Below are 22,720 nucleotides of genomic sequence, written 5' to 3' on the forward strand. Positions count from 1 at the left end.
GGTAAAACCAGAGCTGGGAGTTGTTCTAGGCAGTGAGGCTTGGAAATGCTCCTTTTTCTCATGTCCTGCTGAGCAGGCAGTGTCTATGAAAGTTGAACAACTGAGGGGGATAGTGACTGGAGAACAGTAGCCACAAACTTATGAATTTTCTGAGTAGGTGAGCAGAGTAGCTGCCCTCTCCTTCTCCTTCTGGCCTATCCCAATCACCTACAATGTCCTGATGTTTGCACAGACTGTGAGAGTGCTGGAGGGAAAGATGTAATTTTTGAGCAGTGATGCTGCTCATGGCTCTTGGCTTCATGAACAGAAAGAACTTCTGGCTTTGGGGAAACAGCTAGCTAGCCTGAGCAGCATTAGCCTTGAGCTCTTCTCTTTTCTGTGTGGTTCTCTTGGTGGGTCAGAGCCTATTACTGAGCTTATTGGCAATTCCTGGTCTTTATTTCTCTGCACAGATGCCTCTGAATTGTCCCTGTTTGATTACTGTAGTTTGTAGGGCAGCTTGAGCAAGAACAGGCTTTGGAAGCATCTTCTTATTGAGGTATATTTAGACAGCAAAGATTTGCCAGTCTCCATCTACAGATAATCCAGCTCATGCTGTGCATGACACAGGCTTTGCATTTAACCTCTCAGGTGTAACAGTTTGCAGTAAAAACATGCAGGGCATTTCTGGTGTTGTGGCAGTACAGAGCACAGCCACAGTCTGGGGACTCTCCGGGCTCAAGGGGTGTTTGCTCGTACTGTGTGCATTTTGCTGCTAACTGTGTTTTACCTGGCCATACCTGCAAGGATTGCCAGGACTCAGCAGGTGAAAGGAGTGGGAAAACACCACACATTGGCCAAGGGCAATCACGTGTTGATTACACAGGAAATAAAGTTTTTTTAACTGGTGCTGTGTTGTCTCTCTCGTACTCCTGTTACAGGCATTCACACTGAAGAGGTGACAAATAATGCAAACTTTTTTTCTGTACTTATTTATTCATTTTTTACTTCAATTTTCTTTGCTTATGCTCTCGCCTTCTGGGAATGTGCAAGTTATGGGGCCTCACTGCCACAAATGCTTTCAGAAAGTGAATTTGAAAGCCATATGCACAAACACATGAAGAAAGTGAATAATTTTGGATATTCTTAGGTAGTCATGCCAGAAGTCCTTCTCCACTAGAAAACAGAAAAAAAATCCCATAGGATACTCACTTAGCTGTCCAGTACGTGCTGAACACCCAACATCATCAGGAAAACTGAATGTGAATAAGCCACAAAATGTGTAAAATTGCTTTAAAATAATTATGAATAACAAATTCAAGACATTTACAGTGTGCTCATGAATATGTCAAAAATTAAACAAAAGATGACAAAATTGAACATGAATGTGACTTGCAAATTCCTTCCTCGGTCCTAGTCATATTTCCTTGCTCACACGAACAAAATGAATGTCAAATGTCACTGAAATGCAATAATCTTCAAATAATGTATTTATTTATAATGGTTTAGGGAGCAAATATTAATGGCTTTGTTTCAAGTGTGACTGGAACTACGTCAAATGTTTTCTTTTACAGAGCAGATATTAGATGCCAGGACCTTCTCTTCCAGTAATAATTCCAGCTGCTGCTTTCTTGTTAATTGTGTGTCAGATCTGGAGTGGCTTTAGGTGATTTGAAAGCATACCAAGGGGCGTGTGGGATGGTGCTTGTGTGTGCTGCGCACAGACCTTCCCTGCTGCAGCTCCTGAGCCACAGGCAGAATGCAAATACCCCATTTCATAGTGGGTTCGTGCCAGTTCTGCCGTGGAAGGCTCCAATTCAAACAGTGTTTATATGCAAGCTCAGTATACCTGGAATTTAGGAACAAATGCCTTCTTGCTTTTAAAGCTTTTAGCAAAACATTAGGAGTGCTTTATAGTGTGATGCAAAGTACAGTGCCAAAAGTCAGGATAACAAGTGTGTTTGAAAAACATTGAGTCTTGAACTGGTTTCTTTATTTGTTAAAAAGAAAGAATGGACTGAAGGAAGGCAAGGAAGGACAAATAACTCGCATGCAAGTGTATTTGATGGTAGCTCAGCCACATCCCTCTTTGGCCATTGGCTGGGCCAGGCCTGGGGATCCTTTCATTCAAAGGTTAATCTTTTAACATGTGCGCCAGAGTGTAGCAAATCGAGGGAACATTTCTATTTCCTTCAGTACCTTTTTAAAGAACTCAGCGACTGCTGAGGCATACCATGGTTAAGGATCTGTCCGTCCCGTCCAGGTCGTGTGCCAAGAAGTCCCTGCAGGCATGAGGCAGCCACCGGAGGCGGCGCGGGGTTTCCAAGCGAGGCGGGGCGGCGTGGCCGGAGCTGGCGGGCTGTGGCAGCCGGGGCCCGGCCCACGCTGCCGCCGGGCTCTGCTCGCTGTGTGTGAGCGAGGGCCGGGCAGGGACTATGACACACCGCGGGCTCTGCTCGCTGTTTGTGTGAGCGAGGGCCGGGCAGGGACTGTGACACACAGCGGGCTCTGCTCGCTGTGTGTGTGAGCGAGGGCCGGGCAGGGACTGTGACACACAGCGGGCTCTGCTCCCTCTGTGTGTGAGCGAGGGCCGGGCAGGGACTGTGACACACAGCGGGCTCTGCTCCCTCTGTGTGTGTGAGCGAGGGCCGGGCAGGGACTGTGACACACAGCGGGCTCTGCTCCCTCTGTGTGTGTGAGCGAGGGCCGGGCAGGGACTGTGACACACAGCGGGCTCTGCTCCCTCTGTGTGTGTGAGCGAGGGCCGGGCAGGGACTGTGACACACAGCGGGCTCTGCTCGCTGTGTGTGTGAGCGAGGGCCGGGCAGGGACTGTGACACACAGCGGGCTCTGCTCGCTGTGTGTGTGAGCGAGGGCCGGGCAGGGACTATGACACACCGCGGGCTCTGCTCGCTGTTTGTGTGAGCGAGGGCCGGGCAGGGACTGTGACACACAGCGGGCTCTGCTCCCTCTGTGTGTGTGAGCGAGGGCCGGGCAGGGACTGTGACACACAGCGGGCTCTGCTCCCTCTGTGTGTGAGCGAGGGCCGGGCAGGGACTGTGACACACAGCGGGCTCTGCTCGCTGTGTGTGTGAGCGAGGGCCGGGCAGGGACTGTGACACACAGCGGGCTCTGCTCGCTGTGTGTGTGAGCGAGGGCCGGGCAGGGACTGTGACACACAGCGGGCTCTGCTCGCTGTGTGTGTGAGCGAGGGCCGGGCAGGGACTGTGACACACAGCGGGCTCTGCTCGCTGTGTGTGTGAGCGAGGGCCGGGCAGGGACTGTGACACACAGCGGGCTCTGCTCGCTGTTTGTGTGAGCCATGGCCGGGGGAGGGACTGTGGCTCACAGCGAGCGCGCCGAGTGCTCGATCTGTGCAGCACCGACACCCGCACGGGCGGCGATCCCAGCCCTGTAGTGTGCACTCACATGCTGTAGCATTCATGAGTACAGATATAAATCAGGCAGATGTTTGTCGGCTGGAATGGGTAATCATTTCTTTCTCTCTTTGTTTGATTTTGCATGTTAGCCTCAGATGACGATTTCAGAATTGCTTTCTGCAGTACTTTTCAATAAGCAGAATGTGCTTCACTGGAGATAGATGGAGATATTTCTGTAGGGAGATAAATGTATTTTTAGATAGACACAAATATGGACTTACTCCCATATGCACATGCAGATATATATATATACACACACACAGAGATTTTTTTTTTTTTTTTACCTTACACCAGTGCTGGGGGAAGAAAAAAGATCTGACTTTTTATTTTAAACCCAAAGCTTTTCTTTTTCTCTGAACAGACCAAATATGACAGTGTTACTCAAACTATAAAATCAAATTAGCACCCTTTATTGTGTTTGCAAACTAATTAAAATGTAAAATGTCCTGAAACCACTGGCTTACTGTGTGACAAATGTAAGATTAGAAACAATTAGAAGACACTCAAGAGGTTTGTGATATTTAGATTTCTGACATTGTTCTAATCATCCCTTTAAGTAATGAAAACAATGGTTACCTAAAAATTAAAGGTTTAAAGGAAATTATCTTATTCACTACCGTCATTAGTTAATGATTGTTTATCATTTTAAATGTTGCCATAGTAGTCGGAGGCTGATCTTTAAATCTGAAAGCAGAGGGGACATGTAATAATGAGCAAGCATCTGCTTCATCTATTATTTCTATATATGATCATAATTTATGTTGTAATAGCACTACTGAAAGATGAGTGTGATATTTTTTATGATGATCCATATCCTATTCCTCGTATGGCTCAGCACAGTTAGGATTTAGTCACTGTGTTATTTCAGAGCTGTTTTATCTTAAGAATTGGACAAAACTGAAAGTGAGTCACGTTAATTTGTATGTGTGGTATGTAACCCTTATGAAACAATCAATCACTTATTTCAGTACTTGTCAACTTCCAGAACTAGTTGTTAAGGGGGGTTTTTGATCCATTTCAGGACTCAGGGGTAATTTTTTATTTTTTTCTTAAACTTTTTTAGAAAAACTTTGACAAGAATGACAGGATATATAAACATTTCTTGGAGCTGTAAGGAATTTCAGTATTTCAGAGCGTTTCCAATACCAGATGTTTCCCAAAGTTGGAAATAGCAGTTAGTACTCTTGCTTGAAGATTAAAAATAAAGGCAGTGATTAATGCAAAGTTGCCTATTAATATTAAATTTTGTTCTTTTTCGTACAGTAGAGAAGTATTTGTGCTTTCTCTCCAAGTCCTTGGGAGACCAGTGTTTGACTTTATATTAATTAGTTATGTGAAAGTAGAATGGATTAGCCTTGGGGGATATTCTATAGAAATGTATAGTGTGTCAAGATGTAACCCATAGAGGACGGGAATCTCGTAATAAGCATTTACTGTGGACAGATGTGTACATCTCTGTGACTGATTGCAGTGGAATTATTTATTGTGCTTGTGGCTATTAAGAATCCAGTATAAGACAATGTGCTCAAAGTGTTCTCCATTAATTTTCAGCGCCAAATCTTAAAGGCAGACCGCGCAAAAAGAAGCCATGCCCACAGAGAAGAGATTCATTAAATGGCATTAAGGATTCCAACAATAATTCTGAAAGCAAAGCTGTTGCCAAGGTAAATCACTTAATAATACTCTTTTCGGCACTCTCTTCTTTTTTGGGTACAGCCCTGCCTTTGTTTCCCAGCATGTGGTTTCACATTTAGAGTGTAACTTATTTTCTTGGGGAGATAAACGTAATTTTTTTTCAATAGTTTTATTTTTCACTTTAAATGATGCCTGTGTTCAAAGTTACCAGCAATTATAATCACCTAACAACCTAATGCTATCAGCTTGTTGGTAACTGGTAGTGCTTAAGCTTTCTTGGCATCTAGTGTTAGTTTTCACATTCTGTGACACACAAACATAGTGTGTGACAGTATCTTCGAATTAAAAATAAACCTGGGCGCAGCTCACCCCGTTACAATGTACTTCTAAATATAAGTTTGAAGATAAACAGACTATGAAACAAGAGCTGCCTCAGTAATGGTTTCTAAGAAGCAAACACAAACGGCATTACCCTGATGTTAAGATCTCGACATTTTTAAATTGGGGAAAAAAAAAAAAAAAAAGGCAGACACTCAGTATGAAGGCTTAAAAAAATCTGGGCTGTTTATTTAGCAACCACTGCTTAATACTTACTGCTGAGCTGCATGTTCCACAGTTTGCTGAATAGTGCATGCTTTTACAGAGTCTTCTGTATGTGCTGCAGTGCTTAGCCCATACTGCAAGTAAAAATTGGATCACTGATTAGTGTTTATAGACCTAATCTTTAAGATATTTATGGGTTTGTGTCTTTTCCTTAAAATATTTTAAAATGGAGTTTCTGTAGTGTAAATTGCATCCTATTTTCTATGCAGTCTGAGTGGTTTTAGACAGGAATTTGGTTTTCTCTTTAAAAAAAGAGCAGCACAAATGGCTCCTTTCAAGATGATTTAATTAGAAACTCTAAGGTGTAAAGATGGAAAATTACTTAGAGCAATAGTTGATTTTTATCTGAGACAGAACTTCGTCACTGATACTTTTAAGCTAAACAGCTAAAGAGATTTGCATATACTGAATTTTTACACTAACTCCTCCCAAATCTATTGTTTCAATACATTAGATGGATGTGTATCTGAAAAACACTTCCATTGTTGTGACCATCTCTTTAGGAAATACAGTGAATCCATAGATCCATTTGCGTTGGTATTGTTGTACACAGTGAATGTCCTGGGAGATTAGGAGGTTAAAGAGGTCAAGTGGGAGTGTTCTGCTCTCAGTTTCTCATAGGAAGGCAAATTAAATTCCACCTCCTCCTCCTCCCTAGGAGTTCAGTTAAAATTGTGCCTTCTGTTGATGACGATAAAAGAGGCTGAAGTTCATGATGAAACTCTGCCCTTAAGTCATTGTTTCTCTTCTTTTTGTGCCCCATTGTGCTCAGTTGGAGTCTGTACTATCGTATTAGACAGGCATGGTAAGAGGTGATGGAGCCTGGTGTGTTGAGTCGCGGGGTCCTGCCAGATACTATAGAGTTTGTCTGAATGTTTTCTCTGTGAAAGAATGTGCAAATCCGTTGTGTGAAAATGTCTCAATTTGCCTCAATTCCCCCTTCCCCCAAGCCATTTTTCATGTCAAAATATTGCCAGTGCACTGCAGCACGGACCATATTGTCAAAGCACCCCAGACTGTATCACAAGTAGTTCTGCCTCTTCAGCACCTGATATATAGGTATTAGATAATTAAAAACAACAGTAACACTTCATACCAAATCGTTTATCCTCTCTGTTTATATTCAGGTTCACACTACTAGTCAGATGGGAGGATATTTCAGATAAGAAGTAATTCCACCTATTTGTCTAGTCATACTGTGCTCATCATTGTGCAGATATTAATAGCATTAATTATCTTGGCCAGCTTAATTTCATTATAAATAATAGACATGCTCATGATATAACGTCCTCGCATGTAGTCACACTGACTTCACTGTGGCTCTTCACATCAATCTGTGTCTCAGGGCTGTGGATGCACTTCCATGAGAGAAGGACAGTGAATCAAACTCTCTATAGCAGATGTACTGCACTTTGTGCATAGCCTGCCTGTGCGTTCCTGGGGAGGGAGGAGAAGGTGTTTGGGGAATGGGAGAAACAGAGATCCACCTACCGTCTTCTCATTGCTGGGAGCTGTTGGCATCTGGTCATCTGAAGGCCCACGTTGGAGTTCAGCACTGGTTATCATCTTCTGTGAGAGCTCCATGTCCAGCTAATGCCGACAGTGGGTCCATGGAGAGCAGCATTGAACGCTGCTCGTGTAAACGGAACAAATCCACTTGTGTCAGATGCCGAAACATTTAGCAGTCCTGGCCATATCCTTGTCCCAGATAAAGTCCCTTCTGACCAGAAGTTGTGCTGCATGCATTCTCAGATCATAACACTCAGTGTCTGGCAGCAGCCTCGTGTCTCAGTGGTGGGGCAGCGGCTCTGATGGAGTTGCAGTGGCTGTATGGTTTGGGTTGGGAAATAGCAGAAGGGGCATTCCAAAGGCTGTGGTTTTGAGCCTGTCAGGACCAATGCAAGCTGCATAGCTGTCATGACTTGCTGAATTTCATGTTCTCAGCTGCCAGTGACTGGCAAGCTTAGTTCTTAAAACCTAGTTCTCATCAGGCACGTTTGTCTTGAGCTATCAGCAGATCGTTCTGAGGGGTTTCACAGTTACCTGACAAGGAAGTGTCTGGTTGGGTAGGAGCAGCTCTGGGTCAATTCCAATATAGGTGGCCTGTTAAAAATAGAGTGATGGTGTCACAGACAGTGGGGTCCTGGACCTGCAGGTGCTGCCAGGGAAAGTGGGTGTTTTGTGTGCCACTTCTCGCTTTTGCTCTCTTGATCTCTTTGGTGGTCACTACATCAATTTTAGTGCCTCCTGGGGAAGATCCCAGGGGAGTTCCCTCCATGGCTGGGAAAGGGATACAAGGCCATCTACTCCAGTAGGGTCAGCTCTCCTGGAGAGCGTTATATCAAGCCCTTCTCTCAAAACACTCCTAGGATTCTGGAGGCTTTCGTACTTGATGTGTCATCAGTTCTGGACAGGCTTTTGGAACTTGCAGCTCCAGCAGATGACCTTCATTGTACCTGCTTAATCTTCCCAGAGAGTGTTCCCAATTCAAAGTGTGTTCTAATGCTTTTTAAAACTAGCTGATCTGACCATTTGGAGGAACTGGAAGGATTAACTTGTTAAACACGGAAATTGTCCCCGAATTAAACTATTAATTACATCTCCTAGTGCAAATGCTGAAGTAAACCTCTCACTTCATTTGTACATCAAGATCTGGGAAATTAGTTTAAAAGTTGCCAGGATATGCTTTTCCTGTGGCCACAGGTGGCCTGGCATGCTCTCAGAGGTGGAGATTTATTCCCAGTACATCGGCCATTATGTGATGGAAACTGTAAAATGCAGGGCTGTTGTGGTCTGTGCTGTGTGTGACCTCTGGCAGGAGAAGACAAACACACAGTTGTACCCATGAGTGTTCACTGGTCGTTTTGTCATGGATCATCCACCTCTGATGGAACACACAACAGGAGATGGTCAGGTGTTCCAGAGCCCATCTCAGTGCAAGCCCATCTTATCCAGCTGAACCCACCTGTGGCATTAGGTTTGTGTTTTGAAAGAGAACAGTTTGTAGTGCTTGGAGCAAATCTGGCATTGTTTTCACTGATTTTGATATATTTGTGCTGGATTTACACTGCTGTTACCCAGAATGGCATTTGGCCCTCATTGGTCATGGCATCCATCCACATTGCCTTTCAGGTGGTGGGGAGGCTCCAGAAGTGAGGCTTGGACCTCAGATGCTGAGCAGATGAAGCTTTGTTGAACCTGATGCTGCTTGGAGCCCACCCACCCCATTTTGTCACCTCTGAGTTCCACAGGGGCTTTGACTTTGCTTCTCTGTAGACAAAGAGAGGAAAGTTGGGTGTACCACGGGTTTTTCCCACTCCTGGTGGCCTCCTTAATATTACTTTATCTCCTTTAGGGTAGTATCCCTTGCCATTAGTTTGCTTGCACAGCTGTGAGCTTTGATTTCACTTAGAGTTCATGCCCAGGTTGTCTTTGCAAACATAGTTCTGAATTGTCCAGTGTGGAAAAGAGAAGCCAAGCCAAGCGGGTGACAGATTGTTCCCAGCTCCAGCGAATTTGCTCCAAATTTGCAGCTCCAATTAAAAATCCTAAAATTATTGAAGTCATGCATTCCTTTTGGGAGTGTTAACCCAGTCTTTGGTGAAGCATTGAAACCTGTGACAATGTAATCTAAACTTTGGAAGCTGTTATATAATTTTTGTGAGGTGCCAAAGTAAAAAAAGGAATTACAGCTCTGACCTGAAAAGTGGATGAGGAAGTCCAAAGTTCATTTAATAGGAAAAAAAAACCCTGTTAGTTCCTCTGACTTTTGGATGAAACCCGTGATCTTTACAAAAGTTCAATCAACAAATCAACAGCATATCTGTTACTAAAATGCAAAGGATGGTGTCTTGTGCTGTAGGAAGACAACATCTCCTTAAACTGTGCAATTGGAGGATGTGAAGCAGTACACTGGACATACTTCAGCAGCAAGTGATCAAGAAAAATTCCGCAGGAAGTCCACATTTTCCAGTCTCTGCTGCATTGCCTGGGAGGAGTGAGCCTGTACCCTCCAGTGGCCACTGTGGAGGTTTTTCAGCAGCATCAGTTGCCATGGAAAATGGTGACCACTTGTCCACTCTGCTTAGGAGCTCCCATTGCTTTGCCCGGCATCTGTGGAAAACTGAGGAGAAGATCACCTGAACTCCATACTCCCTGCAAAGTTGATACCTGGAGCAATATAAAGATTTGGCTTTCCCTGAGCCTGAAATGCCAGAGTATCTTTTATTAAGATAAAATAACCATGTTGTGGCTGTGGTCTTTGCAGTGAAATGTTTGTTTGTTTACAAGCATTTATGTAATGCTCTTCATAGCAGTTGCTTCCAAACTGTCAAGTATCCAGAAAGCACCTGGTTCAGAAGTGGCAGTTCTGAAGGAGGGTCCATGTGTTGCTTGACCAAGAGCTCCTGCCTTCCTGCACAGCAGCATACCCTGCTCTCCTCTGGTATCCTTCTAAAATACCAAGCACTGGCCCTCAGAGTCTCCCTGCTCCCTTTGGGAGCACAAAGGACATATTTTGGATGGGGTATGGAACTACCAGAAGGCTGCTCAGCACTCAGACAGCACTCAGAAGCAGTGAAGGGACAATGCAAATCCAAAATACCTGTAACCATCTCCGCTACCTTGTATTACAGAACTTGCAGTATTTCACTGGAAATTTATTGATCCCCTGGTTCCAATGTCTTGGTCATGTAGAGCTTTTAAACATCATTCCTGCTCTTTTTTTTTTTTTTCTTGTATACGTATCTTAAGTGAACGCTTGATTTGTAAGTTGCTTGATTCAGTGAGAGGATTATCTTTAAGAGGGGCTGCAGGATTAAGCCAATCTGACTGGGTGTTTTTCCCCATGTATGAATACCGAGGGGAGGTAACGTGGTTCCAGTTTATTGATTTCCTGACTGGCACACATCTGCTGGGCAGTCCAGTGGGAGGCCTGGAGCTCTGGGACCTGTGTGCATTGGGGATGCCAGTGTCTACCAGGAGAGTCTCCAGCTGCCAGCCTTTCCCTCCTGCTAAGTGCTTAGGGCTGTGCTCAAGTTTAAGCAGATGCTCAAACACACTTGAGTTGAGTCTATGCTGCAGCAGAACCTCCACTCGTGTGCTGAGGGCTCTGCCTGGATAAAACTTGCCAAGGTTTGCATCTATTTTGGTGGGCCAAAGGAGAGAAGAATGTGTCATTTCAGAGCTGGCTGCTGAGCATTCCTGGAAGGGGCTGAGCACCCTCAGCTCCAGGAGTTGTCTACGGGAGTTGACAATGCTCAGTGTCAATCCTGGAACGAGGGTTATTATTAGACTTGCTAATGGCAAGTGTATGTGAGAGATAGAAGCTGTGACATAGCAATGTATAGTCATAAAAATGCAGATCTGGAGAGCATTACCAGTGAGTTATAATGATTTAAAGATGTGGATGTTTAAGAATGTTGTGACTAAGATTCAGAACCGAGACATTTAGCTCTATAAATAGCTTCCTTTGTTTCCCCTCAAACACAGTCGCATGGTTTGGCCTTCATTTTTTTTCAACAATCCATTCTGCTAGGAGAGGGTATTTATTCCTTAAGTGAAAATTAAAGGTTACCCAGATCTGATGTGACATCTTTTCTTTTCCCAGGTAAAATGTGAGGCTAAGTCAGCTTTGCCCAAACCCAAGAGTAACAACAGCAACTGTAAGAAAGGCTCAAGTGAGGATAAATCAAAGATTGCCATAGGTGAAGAATGCAGAGCTGATGAGCAGGCTTTCCTTGTGGCTCTTTATAAATATATGAAAGAAAGGAAAACACCAATTGAACGAATACCCTATTTAGGTTTTAAGCAGAGTAAGTATCCTTTTTCTCACTTTCTTGTTGACATTTTAGAATGGTTTGGCTTCTCTGGAGAAAGCAATTGCACACAAAGCCTGTTTTAAAGCCTTATGGATGGGGAGGGACCATGTTTATCTCTACACATTTTCCAGACCAGGCATTTTGCTGTCTTGTGCCTAGATCTGCATCTCTTCCTTCTGGGGTAGTTGCTGCCGGATATTTATATGTTTAAATCCGCTGATTATGACTAGAAATAGGCATGTTGAAAACTCCATAGTTTTCTGTTTTGTAAATCTGCAGCGTCTGTAATGCCTTTCTTCTGAGTTAATAATATGACGTATCTTTATTGTGCCCAGATGTTCTTTATGAAAGGACAAATATTAAAGGAAGACATTTAAAGGTGATCAAGAAAGTCACAAAAGGGATCATATTTTTAAGCCCCAAAATGTGTTTATAGTTATTAAATTACTGACTTTGGAGAATAAAATCAGACTATATCTGCTTAATACAGAACGCAGTATTTAGAATTACTTTGGCATGTACAGTTTGTAGTGCCACAATCTGTAAATTAACTGTATGTGGAGAAGATAGAGTTGAAACTGAATTTTGCATAAATATTGCAGCACAATGTAGATCTTTCAGAGTTTCCAACAAAAGCTGTAAATGGGAGTACTTCTCCCCCTTATCTATAGATTGAATGATACTTTATTTCCTTAAAGGGAAAACTCCATAGATTGAAATATTATTTACTCTAATTTATCTCCTAGATTAAAACCATGTGTTATTTTGATGAAGAATGTCAAACCTGTATGTTTTACATAACAATTTACATACCTAATAGCAATTGGCACTGATTGCAACAGGCCTCCAGCAGCCATTATAAACTTATATAACTCCGAATGATTACAGTGTTTGTCTGAAAACTGGCTGCTTGAAATGGGAGTAAAATTAATGTACTATGAACAGCTTCGTTGCATTATGCATTGATTCAGATTAAATCAAGGCCTAAGCAAAGCTCTTGATAGCTTTGAAGCAGTACAAGGTTCAATGAGGCTTTCAGAACATTTTGTGTTGAAGAATTCTTTTTTTTTCTCCCCCACCCCCCCATATTATTCTGCATTCCGTCAAGCATGGAGACAGGGTGGGCTTAAAAGACAAGCTGAAGTATTATTTCTAAAGTTGCTCACTGGGGGTAGGGCCTGCTGCTAACATTTAGCTGAAATACAGTGAAACTTGCCTGACATTCATTATGAAGTAGGGGCCTGATAGGCAAATACTTAAATACCAAGAGTAAGTATGCTGAGAAGAGCAGAAATGTTTGTAGGATGGGGCTCTGTGTTTGTCCAGCAGGGCTTGTGCAAACACTGCCAATATAAATAGCTTGTTGGGAAGAGGCAGTGCATACAGTACAGCAGAGCATCCCTCCATGGAGGAGGAGATCCCGTTCTCCATGGTCCACAGCATTCCTGCTGGCCTCAAGTATTTCCAGTGTGTCTGTGGGGAATCACTGTTGGTGGAATTGTGCACCTTTGATAGGACTGACACGGATTTTTCTTCTAACAATTAAATGAGATAAAATAAAAATTAAAATAAAACAAAGACACCGGCAAGCAGAGGCCCCATGGGACAGGGGGCTGGGATGAAAAGTATGTGAAAGGAGAGAAGTTCTGCAGGAAATAACAACTCTCTCCCAACATATCTTTTGAATTGAGTTGCCTCTGTGCCTCTGACCCCACAGCCACGGGCAAGGCCCAGCCAGCCACAGCAGAATTATTCGAGTAATGCTCATTCGTGCTCCATCTGGGTTCGTTCACGCCGGGCCCGCTAGAACGCAGCTTATTGTTCATTGATTATGAGCCCATTACCTGAGCTGCAGTAAATATTGGATATTGCCTAATCGATAGGCCTGCTCTGTGAGCCGGCGTGTGGGGCTTGCTTGCTTGCTAATGAAACCGGTATTAAACAAATAATTAAAGGTAACATTCCTCCCAGTGAGTGATTTTTATTATCAAAGTTATGGAAACGTGCTGCAGTCATTATACCGTGTCTCTTATCAGCAAAGTAAATGAGCCCATTACCTTTGTCTCAGTGCATTTTTCCAGTCCAGTTAAGGAATCTGTAAGTGTGTTCTCTTATATGTAATTAAAAATGTATATAGTATGGGCTAATATTTACTCTTCAGATTATGTAAATACCTCTTTGGAAAATGTTTCACAGGAGCTTTTTCAGGGGCTGTGAGGTTTTTTTTTTTCTCTATTTTTCATTTTTTAAAACTGTTTAATTTACATTTCTTTGAAATATGTTGGCTAATGCAATGCTTATCTAAATACTTATTGTCCCTCTAACAGTTAACCTTTGGACTATGTTTCAAGCTGCTCAAAAACTGGGAGGATATGAAACAGTAAGTGTTTAAGTAACTTAAATGAAATAATTGTGCAATCTAACTTTTCCCTGCTAGAAAAAAAAATGTGAAAGCAAACAATCATTTGCTGCATTTTAGGCTAGCTGTACTCATTGTGGGTTTATTGGGCCATTTTTGGAAATGGTCCCAATTAGTTCCAGATCTGGCAAAATTGTAAACTTGTCGTAAAAACTCCAAGTGGAAAACATATGTAACTCTTCTCTGTCAAGGAAATTAGTTAGGTCTGTAATTTTTTCCCATGTTGAGAAAGGGCTATTATTGTACAACAAGCCAAGATTGCATAAAAGAAATTTCACTTGGCAACATCCCTGACATCTGTTCATGTCTAATATGGGAAATATATTAAAGGCTTTCAAAAGTAATCAGCATTGTCCATTAAGGAATAGTATGCTGCAGAATCTTCTCTTATTCCAAGTGTAAAAGATCTTTATTAGACAAGGGTCAGTACCACATAAACAGGAAGTTATCAAAGTAATTCAGAAAAGTCTCTGACACTTTTTATCAGCTAACCATATCTGACAAGAGCAGTTTATTTTTAGCTCACAGGAAAATTTGATGGCCACGGATTTTACAGCATGTATTTTGAACCAATAAAATATTAGAGCAACAAACTTAGATTAAAATCTTGAAATGAGAAGAAAGAGCTGCATTAATATGGCACATCGAGATGACATCTGTAATAAAAAACCAATTCACATAGGAAGATGTCGTCACTGGAAATATTTTCTTCGCACACAATGATCAGATTAAGTTGTTCAGTTCCTGCCACAGTTGGATGAAAGAAATTATTTTTGCTTTGTTTATGAAGTAAACTGGGACATATCTGTGCTGTAGAGAAATGACAAGAAGAAATGCTTTATTAAGAAACTGAAAGTAATTTGAACCAAAATGCAAAACTCACTGTTTTCCTTCCATACAATAAAGCACATTGCTCTGTACATCAGCAGCCTGGGCTGGTTAGCAGGGGTGTACCTGGGATTTTGTGAAACGAGAAATCTAACATTCCTTAAAAGTATATGTGCTTGATTTGGCTTTTATTGTTGCTCTATCTTCCATTAATCAGCACATACCAAGCCTCGTACAGGGGTGTGTGTAGGCGTGCTCATGGGTATGTATGAATGAGTAGCTGCCATAGATAGATCGTTACAGCAATTATGAGCAAACAGTAATTGCTTGAGTTGTAAAGTGCAACGAAAATGAGGGCTAAAATCTTGAACGTGATCCAGAGCACCAGGGAAGCCAGGACAGAGATTGAAAGGAGAGTGGCGTGTTCAGAGTGCTCAGGAAGGTGAGCAATTTTCACAGCAATGTTTCAGGTTTGCTTGAGGGGACCAATACAGAAGCAGGGATGCTGAAGTGGTGGCCTGCTGGAGAGACCCGAGTTTTACTGCCAGAGGGAGAGGGATGGATTTAGACGAGCTGGAGCAGGTGAGCCTCTGTACCTGAGGCAGAGCAAGAACAGGATTGTGAATTCATGACCACAAGGCCACAGAGCCAGGTCTGAGAAACATGACAAGATCTGAGGGGAAGGATCACATACATGAGAATGTCAGCCTCAGTAGCTTCAGTCCACACTTGTCTCAAAGCTCCTGTCCTTTTCTCGGTGACAGATGTTCTCTGTTGTTTAGGGGCATTTGTCACCTTGAATGAAAATGTATCAGCAGTGCTTATTCTTCATAGGGACTAAACTAAGCAATTGCTTCCTGTTCAGTAAATGGCAAGGCAAGCACAGCTCACACCCTCTGACATAGCCATGAGCCCAGCTTTCATTGGAGAGTGTGTCTGAAATGATGGGCCTGATCCTGTTTCTATGATGTGAGTGGTGTCTGTGCTCTTTGCAAGCTAGCTGAGGTTGGGAGGAACTGTTGTGGTGCAGTTTAAGTTGTATATGGAGCATGAGGTTTCCTGACCTCATTCTCTTCTGTTAACAGTCTCATCCTCAATACGGATCTGCCTTTGCTTTAAATTCCCTGAGTTAGCGATAGCTGTTGCAATACTTTGACCTGTGCACACCCTGGGTTTTATTATTTTATGGCCAGTTGATATGCATTGAGTTTGCCAACTCCATTAGTTTGTATATATTTTATTATGGCAAACACTGCTGAGAAGCTTTTGTGTTTTATTTGTTTCATTTTTCACAAGTCAGTTGATGGTAGGGGTGACATGGACCTCAGTTATCAGTTCTAGGATCTTAGGCAGGTCTACTTTGATGCAGAAATTTCAAGTGACTGTTTTTAATTCAATGTTGAACAGAATCCACCACTCCCATACACAGTGCCACCATCTTTTGATGAGGAGAAATCACGGAGTGCAGCAGCTTTCTCAAACCTGCCCTGTTTAATATGCATTTATCTCTATGGCCCCTTCCACCTGACTTTAGCAAACCTTTACAAGGGCTTCATCATCTTTAATTGGTTTTAAAATTTCACAAGGTTCTGGTTTGTGCATTGAGATAGAAATAGGTATTTTTTCTTGGAAGTATTGTAAATAAAATAATGTTTAAAAGTAGATATTTGACTTCAACATGTGACAGCCATTTTATGAACAGGAAACAGATAAAAGATTGCTTAAAATGACATATGAAACTTAAAGTGGTCGGATGACAATTTTTTTACAAGCACAGAAACCTTCCCAGTTAAAGCAGTTGCAAGCTTTACATCCTTTTTTACATCCTTATTTGGCAGAACAGTTACAGTCTGCCCATTTTTAATTTTATCCACTGCCTTGTCCACTTTGTTCATATATAGATGTTTTGATGCAGTCTAAAAAACATTATTGAGAAACAAGCATGCACCATGTGCGGTGTTTTTCAGCTTCTGCACAAATTCACAGAAGATTTTGGCAATATTTTTGAGTCCAGTCCTGACAGTTAAGGATCTAAAAGTGACTGAGAGCAGACAGGGTTGGATTTGAGATGCAGAGAACAACTTTCTTAGCCATATAACTTTCCCCTGAGGGAATGGATCCAGTGAGGCTTGACAGAGAGCATTACCTTTGCATATGGGATATACATACAGGATCTCTAATAGTGTCAAGACATGATTGTGTGTCATATTTAAGTGCTCTCCATTTAGAGTACTTAGGAGAGTCATTTCTCCTCCATTTGATTGCCAAATCTTAGTTAGTTGTCATCTGTAAGTGTGTAATACCACACTCCCTTGTACTTGTTGTTGAACATAATACAGGCTTAATAAAAACAGCAACCCATACAAACTGGTTTAAGACTTTAACAGATGAAGCTGTCTCTTTGTAGTTGGTGGAATCATATTTCTCTTAAACAAAGATATGTGAGATGAGCATCTTTGTTACTAATAATAGGAGAGTGCATTGGAAAGCGCTCTCTATAGCAGACCTTCTCAGTATGAATGATTTAAAATGTCCCCAGATTGTTGGATGAAACATGAAACGATGCCATGTTGCAGGGGGCTCAGCTGCAGTGGCATTTAACAGCCATTGCCTGGAATTTTCTCAGTCACCCTAAGTCAAGTGAGTAAAAGGTGCAGAAGTTCATTGATGGGAGACTTCCAGGACTTACATAAAGAGTTGTCCTTGGCAAATTATGAAGTAGCATTTTTCCTTTTGAGCCAACATAAAAGGAGTGCCTTGGCATGTTTGCAGAAGGCTGTGCTGCTGAATGGACTCTACCTGGAGATGTCGAGAAAGATAAAGGATAAAAAGAAAATTAGGTGGAGCTTAACCTTCAGTATGTAGCAGCTTAGATTTTGACAAAGGTCAATGGGATCCCATTTATCTGCTGCCTCCTGGAAGCAACAATAAAGTGCTTTAGTTTTTAAAAATTAGTGATTGACACATACATCAGTCCTCTGTCTGGGCAGGCCCGGAGAAACTGGTATATCAGTGGAATGCAAAGCTAACTGGGTTTGTTTCATACAGAACTAACGCCCAGAGCTCTGAGGAGAGCTGTGAACATCACGTACCATGACCAGAAAATCTCCCATTATGTTTGCAGCAGGAAATAAGCAAGAAGCTTTCACAAGGAAGGGAGTGGGAGCTAGGATTGCAGTGCAGAAGACCTTAAGATTGTTCGAAGCAGAAGACACCATTAAAAGCCTGTTTGTAAACAGTCTTCTGCTTTAATAGATAAGATCATCGCTTTTACTTGTTTTTTTCTTGACTACCAGTCACTGCATAATATTGTGCTTATAGGAACCAGATCAGCTCTGCTCTTACATTCCTGGACAGGCCAGTCTCTTTGCTTACCTCTGCTTTCTATTGGTTGGCAAAGATGTCACAGAGATTTTCAAAGGTGCTGGCTTCCAGTGGGCCCAGCATACGGATTTTGAAGCTGGAGTTTGGAGCAAATTGCAGAAAGGCTCTGCAACCAGAAGGCCACTTTAAAACTAAAGCCATCATTGGAATGTTTGGCTGTCAGATGACACTGGCCTATAAAATCACCTCAATTAATGGGTGAGCCTGGACCATCGTGCACTTCCAGAAATGTGGCAGGCACTGGGAGTGATGTGTATGATATTAGGAGTAAGGAAAAACAAATCAGAAAACTAAAGAGCATGAGGCAGACATTTTTGGTAGCAACCACAGCCATAAGCAAAGCATTGCCAAGCATTACCCTCTCCTGACTCCTTGGGAAGTTTGGTCACTGAGGTGGCTGGGAAGAGCTCGTATGAGAAAGGAAGGCAGTCCTCAGTTTGGATATGGTCAGCAGGGTCATCCAGCTTGAGCAGTCCTGCCCTGCATGACAAGAGTGCAGTTTCCTCAGTGAAGCATTTTGTTCAGATTGTTTAAGGATGTAATTAATCAGTTCCTTTAGTCCTTTGAAGTTTATTAAGCATAAAAAATAAACTTTCCAGAGCAGGGGAAAACTCAACCCCAGGCTTTGTTAGAATAACAATTGTTTCAGGGAATGTCAAATTTAAACTCCCTCTGTGGGAGGGCACAACTCAGTTAATTGCCAAGGAGCTCTGGTGCATTGCAGATGTAGAATTGGATAAAGCTGGGCAAATGTTTGTGAAAATACTATTATTCTAAGGAGCTTAGAAGAAAGAGACACGAAAAATGATCCACGGACTTCAAAAGGATTCACTTTTCCCCTTAGCATACTAGTGTTCCAGCTTGACTATCAACTCTCGAGTCAGCTGTGGTAAATGAGACTAAGGCTCTAAAGTTTTCCTTTTGAAAATGGAAACCGTGCTTCTTAGTCACATCAGGATGTTTATGAGGGGGACTTACAGTAGTCCTCCTGCTAACTAATCCTTGGCTTTCATTTCAAGTTTCTGCACAGCATCACTGTTCTTAGCCAAGGCTTCAGGTCCTGGACAGCCTTGCGAGCCCAGCCAGGCTGTGCTTGTCAGGGCCAGAGCACAGACCCCAGAGCAGCTTCGTGCCCCTTCATTCCCTGGCCCATGATCCTGCCCGAGGTTCGATGGCAGCAGGCCTCAAGGGGTCTGTGATTTTTTGGGAGCTCCAAGAACACAAGGGCTGTCTGGCCACGCCTCTGTCCTCTGTCTGTCCTGAGGGCTGGTGGAATGTAGGAGGCAGGACCAGAGGTAGCTTCCCATCCAGGCATCCCTCCACAGCAGGATACTCGGTCTAACTCTCGTTTGACTTTTGGGGTTGCATAAGGAGCACCCATTCATATTCTCAGGATGTGATGTTCTTTATGGCTCATCAGGACTCTGGTTCTTCAAGCACTTTAGTAGTAATAATAAGAAGTGTGGGTAGCGTGGGGAAGAGACAGCATAAGAACTGAAACAAAATTTAGGATGTACCTTATCATCAGATGAGTGTTTGATTTGTATTTAAATAATCTGCTTGTGCAGAATTTATCCTTGAATTGCTTGAATCCTTGTGCTGGTAGTCTTTGGGTTTATTATAAATGACAGGAAAAAAAATAGTGAATGAAGTCAGTTTATTTAGCTTTATGTGAGATGTAAGATAAAACACCTTTTTTTTTTTTCCCCCCAGAGGTATCTATAGGTGCAAACTATGCTCAGGTGCTAACAGTTAAAGCTACTGCTGTTTTCTGGAGATCTCTGTAAACAATAAATTTGAAAAAATTGTAACCTTATCAAACGATAAGACTCTAGCCATGCTTTTGGCTTTGGAGAACAATTTCTGCAAAAGAAGGATTTTCCCTTTATATTGAGCAAAACAGAAACACCTCTTTACTCTGTAATATTTAATGATGGTAGCTATCTCCTCTTGTTTGGATTAAAATTACAGGCCTCAGATTGCAAGCTGTAATATTTGTTCTCTTCTGATTGCTGCCTTTAGCTCCTCAGTAAATGCCATTGACTGCTCTGTGGGTAACTCTGAAGAAGCCTCCAGGGCTGAATATATTAAAATCCATGGCATTCTGCAGCAAATGACAAAATACTCCCCAAATTGCCCCCACAGTTTTCTACCGGCCTTCTTTATGAGCTACAGGCAAACAAGAGTGATCTGTTGTGCTTGTCCTATTCCTGTTTCTCTTCCTGTTTTGATTATAGCAGAATATATAAAATAATGAAGTAGTATTCAGAAACAATCCTTTTGCCAGGTCTTCCATCTGTTATTCTGCATAATCCTAATTTCTGTACAAAAAAGCCCAGAACCATGGTATGCAACTCAATATGTTACAAGATGTTTATTTTCATTAGCATGGTCCAATAGAGTACACAGCTCAAATATTAACATAGGACTACGTTAAAATTTCATTATTATTTGATCTATATTTTTTACAGATATAAATGGATAAACATAAACAGCTTGTAACATATATAGTAACGGACTATGATTTTGTGGATTTACAGAACTCTGTGGTGGATTTGGGTTTTGCAGCAGATTTATTTTTCTCTAATTCAGTTAAAATAACTATGTAATCATTATTTGTGCTGAGTATGGTTTGAGCTCCATTTTCATAATTCACCATGGGATTTGTCTGCATAACTTCTGATGGTTAATGACCTTGTATTGATTGAGATTCTCTTTTGTGAGTCCGTATTGCTTGTGACTTGATAATGAATCAGTCAGATCACTCCATTTTAGAGAGAAAGAAAATAGACACAGTGTTAACTGACAAAAAAAAAGACACCCAAAGCTCTGTGTACTCTGTATATTCTGTAGGGGCTTTTATAGTGCTTGTAGTACATGCTGTTCTGAAAGTGTCATACGTGCATTTGTTGTTGTGAACTCAAATGCTGTAGAATCTGTAAAGATGCAAGATTAAATTTTCCATTGCCATTTCTGCAGATAACAGCACGTCGACAATGGAAACATATTTATGATGAATTAGGTGGTAACCCTGGAAGCACAAGTGCTGCTACATGTACTCGCAGACATTATGAAAGGTAAGATAACAAATCTGAAATGCTTGTTTAATAATGAAAAAATTAATTTGGAAAGCCTTCAAAGCGTTTTATAAAGAATTAGAGAAAAAGAGAGAGAGTCTTCCTAAAGATTTAGTAAATATTTCCCCAACAGTTTAGTCAGATAATCCATTGTAATTTAAACCAGAGTGCCTGTCTCCAGTGACTAAAGACATAAACAAATCATCTGATTTTTCTTTGGTATAGATCTTAATTTTTGGAACAGCATTCCAGTTAAAGAAGCTGAAAAATTGAGCAAAACATATTCAAACAAAAATAAGAAACAGCAGCTAATAGGTGCAAACACTTGTCTTCTGTCATTTTTTAGGAATACCAATTAATCATATTGTGGTTTTGATCAAAATAATGGGGTGGCCCATAATGCAGGGTACAGTTAATGTTGTAGGTCATGCTGAACGTTGCATTACTCTTCCTCATGGCATTCCTTCCTCCTCCCTGCCTGCGAGCTGCTGCCAAACACTCTTTCTCTGCAGCCATTGTTGCTGGTCAGAACTGTTGAATTCTTATTCTTCCCATGTAGATAATAACTTCCAGGGCCTGTGAAGCCAGCACACATTGAATAAAATACTGGAGCTGGAATGTTGTTTTGATTTGGTTTTTAGAAACAACTCTTGGGGCTTTTTCTTCCTTTTCTTTTTTCTTTTATCTTTTTTTTGTTTCTTTTTCTTCCTTTTTTTTTTCTTTTCCTTAGACAAGCAAATGTGAATAAAAGCTCAGCAATTTTTGGCTCAGATAAGTAAAATTCAGTCTCTTGTTCCTGGGCATAAACAAGTCACTTTGCTGGGCTCTGGAAGAGATTGTACTTGCCTGTGCAGAAGGTGGCATGGCAGAGCTGTGCTCAGTGGGCAGTTTCTCTCCTTATCTTAGTGCCTTGTGTTGGCCTCTTCAAGAGAGATACTGCCACCCTCATGCAGGGTGGGGGATTTGATCATGCTCATTTACAGGGGACATCTCCTGCAGAAGGGCTTGGGTGCACAGAGGAGCTGCATGTAGGGAATGCCATTAGAAATGACAGAGGCTTTCTGGAGGCTGAGCCAAGCAGCACAGCGAAGTGAGTCAGTGGCTGTGCATGTCAGATGGGGCTTTTCCCTGCCTTCATGTTATAGATTGTTTTATTGACTCATCAGATTGTGGGTGTTCATCTCTTCTACCCCCATCACTATAGCCCTGAGAGTCTCAGAGCTTCCTTTGCACCCAAGCCAGCTGATGGGTTTCCAACTGGCAGTCTGGCTTCTCCCTTGCCAGACGTTCGGTGGGGAATGTTACTTGACAGAGGAGACCCAGGCACACATAAGCAATAGGTCTCAGTGGGTTTGGGTTGCAGAGGGAGCATTGCTGAAACCCTAGAGTCACTGAGAGAGCACATCTCTTGTAGTTGTGGAAAATAAATGAGCCATTCACAAATACTCCATGAACTCCTGTCTCTCTTTCTGTTTTCCCGACAATGTTTAATGCTGGTGGTTCTGGGTTTTTTTATATGCAAAAGCCTTGCATTGC

At 42.1% G+C, this 22,720-nt stretch overlaps 1 protein-coding gene across 3 annotated transcripts in view; it reads left to right on the forward strand.

The window, feature by feature from the left end:
- Nucleotides 1–22,720, forward strand: part of ARID5B (AT-rich interaction domain 5B) — a 117,756-nt gene that overhangs the window by 74,562 nt on the left and 20,474 nt on the right. For 2 of the 3 annotated variants that reach the window (XM_063406113.1, XM_063406112.1), the window contains 4 exons: nucleotides 4,971–5,083; nucleotides 11,266–11,470; nucleotides 13,804–13,856; nucleotides 21,087–21,184. In XM_063406113.1, the coding sequence (XP_063262183.1) occupies nucleotides 4,971–5,083; nucleotides 11,266–11,470; nucleotides 13,804–13,856; nucleotides 21,087–21,184 (469 nt within the window). The remainder of the gene's footprint in view (nucleotides 1–4,970; nucleotides 5,084–11,265; nucleotides 11,471–13,803; nucleotides 13,857–21,086; nucleotides 21,185–22,720) is intronic. The other variant, XM_063406114.1, reaches the window with a different exon arrangement.

Source organism: Prinia subflava, chromosome 9 (genome assembly GCF_021018805.1).
Source record: "Prinia subflava isolate CZ2003 ecotype Zambia chromosome 9, Cam_Psub_1.2, whole genome shotgun sequence".
Classification (NCBI taxonomy): domain Eukaryota; kingdom Metazoa; phylum Chordata; class Aves; order Passeriformes; family Cisticolidae; genus Prinia; species Prinia subflava.